The 7,371-nt window shown below is 39.9% G+C and overlaps 1 protein-coding gene across 1 annotated transcript in view; it reads right to left on the bottom strand.

Annotated features, from left to right (window-relative positions):
- Positions 1–4,278: 4,278 nt before the first annotated feature.
- ZNF239 (zinc finger protein 239) overlaps positions 4,279–7,371 on the bottom strand; it is a 24,192-nt gene continuing 21,099 nt past the window's right edge. Inside the window, exon 3 of the mRNA XM_008589142.1 lies at positions 4,279–6,135. Within this exon, the coding sequence (XP_008587364.1) occupies positions 4,654–6,126 (1,473 nt within the window). The 5' untranslated portion in view covers positions 6,127–6,135 and the 3' untranslated portion in view covers positions 4,279–4,653. The remainder of the gene's footprint in view (positions 6,136–7,371) is intronic.

Below are 7,371 nucleotides of genomic sequence, written 5' to 3'. Positions count from 1 at the left end.
TTCTCTAGTATAGATTTTCCTTTGTCTAGAGTTTCCTGTACACTGTGCAGCATTTTGAGCCTGTCTTCTTTCATTTAGCATAATGCTTTCGAGATACATCTCTGTTGTATCAGGAGTTTCTTTTTATTGCTAAGAAATATTCTATTGAATGGATGTTCCATAATGTGTTTACTTTTTCATCTGTTGATAGACACTTAGGTTGTATCCATCATGAATATCATGCTTATTTTAAATAAATGCTGTAAACATTCATGTAAAGGCTATGGATGAACCTGTTTTCACTACTTTTGAGTAAACACCTAGGAGTGGAATTGCCACTTAATAAAGTGCTCATTCAAATCTTCTGTCCACTTTTTAATGAGGTTGCATGTCTTATGACGGAGTTTGGATGTGTTGTCCCCTCCAAAATTCATGTGGAAATTTGATCTCCAATGTGGCAGTGTTGGAAACTGATTGAATCATGGGGGCAGATGCCTCATGAATGGATTCATGCTCTCCCTGGAGGAGGGGGGATTAATGAGTTCTCACTCTATTAGTTCCCGTGAGAACTTGTTGCTTAAAAAGAACCTGGCACTTCTTCTCTCTTGCTTCCTCTCACCATGTGATCTGCTTGTACCCGCCGTCTGCTGCCACTTTCCGCCATGAGTAGAAGCAGCCTGAGGTCCGTGCCAGACGCAGCCAGAATTGTAAGCCAAATAAACCTCTTTCCTTTATAAATTACCCAGTCTCAGGTATTTCTGTTATAGCAACAGAAAACGGACTAAAACATCTTATTACTGGGTTGTAAGAGTTCTTTATATATTCTGGATACAAATCCTCCTTCATCAGATATATTTTCTCTCAGTCCATAACTGTCCTTTTCTTAATATGAAATTTCAACTAACAGATGTTTTAAAATGGAAGAAGTCCAGCTTATTTTTTTCTTTTCATAATTAGTTTTTTGTTTCCTATCTAATATTTTCTTCTAAGCACCTTATGGTTTTTGTGCTTATTCATTTTTTTCTCTTTACAAATATTCAGGTGTCCCAGAACTGTGTGTTGAAAACCCTATCCTCTCCCCATTAAATTACCATTGCATCGTTGTCAAAAGCCAACTGAAAATACATGGTGGGCCTAATTCTGTGCCATTTATCTGTATGTCTATCATAACTCCAATCCCATACTATCTTGATTACTATAGCTTTACAGTTAGTCTTGAAAAAAAAGTAAAAGTCTTTTTAAAAGCTGTTTTGACTATCTTGAAAAAAATCTTTTTAAAAAGTTGCTTTGACTTTCTAGGTTTTAGAGTTTTATAATTCACGAATATGGTGTACCTATTTAGGACTTCTTTACTTACTTTTGGCATTGTTTCATAGTTTTTGGAGTATAGGTCATGCACATATCCTGATATTTTTATCCCTAAATATGTCATGATTTTAATGCTACTGTAAATGGCATTCTTTTATTAATTTCAACTTCTAAATGTTTGATGGTAATATATTGAGCTTGTGTCCTGTGACCGTACTAAACTCACTTATGAGTTTTAAAAACATTTTCATAGACTCTGAATTCTTTCTGTATAGATGATCATGTCACAGCACATGGATATATTACGTTGTCTTTCAGTCTATCTTTTATTGCCTTATTGCAACAACTAGGATATCTGGTACAATGTTGACTAGAAGTGGTGAGAGTAGACATCTTTTCCTTGTTCCTAATCTGAGGAAAATGCTCTTTATTTCACTGTTAAATATGAAGTCAATTGCAGGTTCTTCCACAGATGCCCTTTATTAGATGGAGGAAGCTCCCTTTAATTCCTAATCAACTGAGGTTTCCATCGTGAATGAGTGTTGAACTCTTTCAAACGTTATATAATTTTTCTTTTTTAGTGTATTAATATGATAAAATACATTGCTTTTGGAATGTTGAAGCAACCTTGCATTTCTAGGATAGTCCCTACTTGACCATGATGTACTACCATTCTTTTACACATTGCTGTTTTCAAGTTGCTATTTTCAGAAAGAATTTTTGCATCCACACTTGACCCTCGAACCATGCAGGGGTTAGGGGAACCGACCTCCTGTGCAGTTGAAAATGTCTTTCCCCATGTCGTCACTTAAATAGTTAAGTAACTTAAGTAGTTTAGTTCTTAAGTAGTTGGGCCTGTGGAATCTGTGCATATGAAAAGTTGGCCCTCTATTTACATTTACATGGGTTCTGCTTAGTGGACCCACACAGCTCAAACCAGTGTTCTTCAGGGGTCAACTGTGTATTCATGAGATATTGATCTATGATTTTTTTTTTCCTTTTTGTTTTTTTTACTGACTGGTAAAGGGATCGCAATCCTTGGTGTCGCGCCCGTACCGGGGACCGGCAATGGGATCACAACCCTCGGTGTTGCGCCCGCACCGCGCTCAGCCAGTGAGCGGGAACCGGTCTCCACATGGGATCCGAACCCTCAGCGGGAGTGCCGCCGCGCTCTCAAGCGGTGCACTCTCCAGTGAGCCACCGGGCTGGCCCTATGATTTTGTTTTCTTGTGATGTCTTCTCTGGCTTTTTAAACTGGGTAATGTTGGTCTCATAAAATGAATTTGGAAGTGTTTCTTCTGGGAATAGTTTGTATATAATTATATCTTAAAAGTTTGGTAGAATTCACTTGTGCAATGTGGGCCTTGGCTTTTCTTTATGGAAAGGTTGTCAGCTACAAATTCAGTTTAATAGGGCTATTCATGTTATCTCTTTCCTCTGAGTGAGCTTTGGTAGTATGTGCCTTTCAGGGAATTTTTTCATTTCATCTAAGTTGAATTTATTTTCATAAAGTTAATAAAATTCCTTTATTGCCCTCTTAATGTCTATAGGATCTGTTGTGATGTTTCCTCTTTTATCAATCTTTTCAAAGAGCCAGGGTTGAGTCCACTGAATTTTGTTTGTCCGTTTACTATTTCATTGATTTTAAGCTCTTATCATTTTCTTTCTGCTTACTTTGGGTTAAATTTGCTTTTTTTTAGTTTCTTAAGGTGGGATTTTAAATTACTGATTTGAAATCTGTCTTATCTAAGTATTTAATGCTATAATTTTCCCTCTAAGTTCTGCTTCAGCTGCATCCCACAAATTTTGATATATTCATTCATTTCAAAATATTTTCAAGTTTTCCTTGTTACTTTCTCTTCAACCTATTGCTCATTTAGGAATGTGTTGTTTAATTTCCAAATATTTGGGGATTCTTCAGATATCTCTGGCCACTACTTTAGGCATGTTGCTCTGGACCCTTCTTGCTTTCACTCTGGAAGTTCCCCAATAAACCAGCCGCACTCAGGAAAAAGAGCTGCCAGTGGCCCTCCAAATCCTCTGGCTCTGCACCTGTGGATTCAACTAACGCTGGATCAAAAATATTCAGGAAAATAAAATTCCACAGTTCCAAAAAGCAAACTTGAATTTGTCACATGCCCAAGTACTATACTGGGCCCATGCAAATGAAGTGATATGTAGGCATTGTGTTAGGTATTAAGTAATCTAGAGATGATTAAAATATATAAAAGGATATGCAAGTACACCATTTTATATAGGGGACTTGAATATCTGTAGATTTTTGTATCCGAGACAGTCCTAGGAGTAATCCCTCCTGGATACCTAGGGACAACTATACTTATATTCCTGGACAGTTGTGGAGAGAGGGGAGGGGTTGTTCAATTTCTTGCCAAAATAGTACATGGGAGTGTACTACATGATTAACTCTTCTCCACCTCCTTGTTGTGTGGCTACAACTTATTGCACATTTTTGCAATAAACACAAGAGATTTCCATATCCATTGTATCTCCAACCACCACCTCAGCCTAAAATGACTTATTGTACAATCATAGTTTAGAGAGAGTGCTATGATTTGAATGTTTGTCCCCTCTAAAGCTCATGTTGAAGCTTAATCCCCAAAATAGTATTTGAAGGTGAGGCCTTTAAGAGGTGACTGCCCTCATGAATGGATTATGGATTAATGGGTGGTTGTGGGAGTAGATTGGTGGCTTTATAAGGAGAGGAAGGGAGAATATGAAGTTGCCCTTGCCCTCTTGCCATGTGATGTCCTATGATGCCCAGGGACTCTGCAAAGTCTCCCCTCTGGGAAGAAGGCCCTCACCAGATGTGCACTCTGAACCTTGGACTTTCCAGTCTCTGGAAATGTAAGATATGAATTTTGCTTCTTTTTAAATGATCCAGTTTCAGGTATTCTGTGATAAGCAACAGAAAACTAAGGCAGAGGGCTACTCACGACTGAAAGGAAATAATGAAAAACACAAGGCCCATCATTTGAAGAGAAACCAGAGTTCTAATTTCTCAGAGAATGTGAATGAAGGCAAACACGTCCTGCTTAGACAAATATAAAGTTACTGCAGTTGACAATGCTGGGTAGGACATGTAGTTCCAGTAACACCAGCTGAATTGCAAAGTACAGATGTTTTCACTCTACCCATCTGAGGAACCAGAATAATCCATTCATTGTATAGCATAACAAAGTGCTTGGTACTTAAATACTTTTAAAAGGATGAATACTTTTTCAATGAGAGAACATATCTGAATAACTATTATCTGTTCTTTGTAGACCATAAAGGTAAGGGTGATCTTAAAAATATTTAAGTCTTTATAGTAGGAGCACTTTGAAGACCTGAGTGGGCTCAGGTCACTTAACAGGGATCTTTCCTGTGAACCCGCTGGTGGATATGAAGGTTGGAGCTCTGGCTGAAGCCCTTTCCACATTTGCTGCACTCATAGGGCTTCTCCCCAGTATGCACTCTCTGGTGGATAAGGAGTTTGGAACTCTGGCTAAATCCCTTACCACACTTGCCGCAGTGATAGGGCTTCTCTCCAGTGTGGACTCGGAGATGGATGCGAAGATCCGAGCTCTGGCTGAAGCCCTTCCCACACTCATAGCATTGGTAAGGCTTCTCTCCTGTGTGGATGCACCGGTGAATGTGAAGGTTCGAGCTCTGACTGAAGCCCTTCCCGCACTCTCCACACTTGTAGGGCCTCTCTCCTGTGTGGACTCGCTGGTGGATGTGTAGATTTGAGCGCTGACTGAAGCTCATACCGCACTCCCCACACTCATAGGGCTTCTCTCCAGTGTGGACTCGCTGATGGATGTGCAGTTTGGAGCTCTGACTAAAGCCTTTTCCACACTTGTCACATTTATACGGTTTCTCACCTGTGTGAACCGCATGATGAATGAGCAGACTTGAGCTCCTGGTGAAGCCCTTCCCACATTTGTCACACTTATATGGTTTCTCATCCATGTGAACTGCTTGATGGATGAGCAGACTCGAGCTCCTCGTGAAGCCCTTCCCACACTGCTCACATCTGTAGGGTTTTTCTTCTGTGTGGTCTCTCTGATGAAGTAGTAGTTCTGAGCTTTGACTGAAGCCCTTCCCACACTGATCGCATTTGTATAGTTTCTCTGCAGTGTGGATATTCTCATGTGGATGAACATCTGGGCTGGTATTACATGTTTTCCCACAGTCATTATGGTTACAGAGTTTCTCCTCTGTCTGAGCTCTCCGATGACTACAAGTGACCAGCCGTGATTTCCATCCATAAACGTCTCTGCAGTTACAGTCAAAGGGATCCAACGATTCTTTCGACTGGCCATTCTGGCAAGTTGCCTTGCCACTGAGCACCGGCGAGACCAGTTCCATTACATCAGACACAAGTTTAACCTGAAGGTTGTCTGAACAATGGTCTGTGAGAGGACTTCCCCCACTTATCACTTTTCTCTCAGTGCCTTCTCTACTTACAAAGAGACCTTTGCTTTCCTGAGGATCCTGAGGCTCATTCTTACAGAACGTCACTGAAGAGTCTTGTGTCATTACTTGGCTTGGGACTTTCAAAGACAAGTAGTTTTCACTTTCATTATTTTTGAAATCATCACTTTGAAGAGTCACCACAATGTTCTTGTTTCTGGAAATATGAGATGATTCTCCCCACTTTTGACAAGGGGAAAAATCTAGTTCAGGGTCTTTATGCACTTCCCCTTGAAGATTCACAATATAATCCTGACTCCCAGTTATTATATTGGCCATCTCTTCCAAAATTAGCCAGCAGGAAAGCTCATGTAAGAGATCTTGAAGTTCTTTCTCTTTGAAGATTCTCCACAGAATTTTCATTCATGTCTCCTAGGGAACAAAGAGAATTCAGGGATAAAAACAAAGGGTAGATTATAAGTTTTCAGAACAGGAGTGCCTAAGTCCTGAAGGCTTAGTAAGTACAAAAAAGTTCAGCTTGTTCTTACAGTCATGTTAGAAGGAGAGAAGACCTGGGTGCAGAAGACTGAAATTCTCTCTCTGCTTTTAAGCATAGCCAATAATAGTATTCCTTCATGAATTGTGCAGAAAGCTATAAATCCTATATCCTTGTCATAAATAACATTTCATTTCACTTCATTTAATTAAATCTGCATTTAATTGATTTCTACTTTCATGGAAGATACAAGGAGGAGAAAAATCCTTTTGCTTAACATGGTAAAGAATCCTGGGAAGAAAACACAGCAACAATGATACCACCATGTAAGCAGCACAGATGTATGCACAACACAACACAACAGCTGTGTGCACAAATGGTCATGAGAGCACAGAGTAGGAATGCTCAATTCAAACCTTGGGGCCTCGGAAAGAATTCTGGGAGAAAATGACAGGGGAAAAAAAAAAGGGAAAGGTAGAGAGAAAATATGACATGTTCAGGAAAATTACAAGCAGCTTTTTGTGAAGGAGATGAGACAGGAAGAGATTTATTCTAGATTGCATAATGACAAACAATACCTGGAAGGCAAGGGAAAGGAGGCACCAAGCATGCCGGGTTTCCGCCTGAGTGACCAGGTGTGGTGGTGCTACACATTAACATAGGAAAGGGGGACAGGCAACAAACTCAAAACCTGACTTGTTTAGTTTGTGGTGCTGGTGGCATGCCCTTGCAGCACTGTTCATTAAGCAGTGAGGTATATGGTCTGGAACTCATGAGAGAGAACTGTGCTAGGAATACAGATTTAAGACTTACTAGTATGTATGTGGTTAAGACAGTTAGACTGAAAAACCTAACAAACTGAAATGACAAAAGAGAAAGGAAAGGTTGCCATCATGAGAATAAAAATGTGGAGGAATTCCTAGGTGATGAAGAGCACATGAATTAGGGATGATGGAGAAACTAGGAAAAGAGATGCACAGCTCGAATCACACAAGAGAAAGCTTCTGCAGGAGTAAGAGATCTTCTCAAGAAGTCTTAAAAATTCAAATTCCAAACTTAGAACCAACAATTATAAAGTAAGACACTGATTAACTCGTTAGGCATTACTAATGGCTAGGTTAGTTGTTGCCATTAGCAGCACCACTCTCCCACCCCCCACCCCCCACCCCCCA

Source organism: Galeopterus variegatus, unplaced genomic scaffold (genome assembly GCF_000696425.1).
Source record: "Galeopterus variegatus unplaced genomic scaffold, G_variegatus-3.0.2 Scaffold5248, whole genome shotgun sequence".
NCBI lineage: Eukaryota > Metazoa > Chordata > Mammalia > Dermoptera > Cynocephalidae > Galeopterus > Galeopterus variegatus.
The sequence above is the reverse complement of the archived record's forward strand: the minus strand, read 5'-3'. Positions and strand labels throughout refer to the sequence as shown.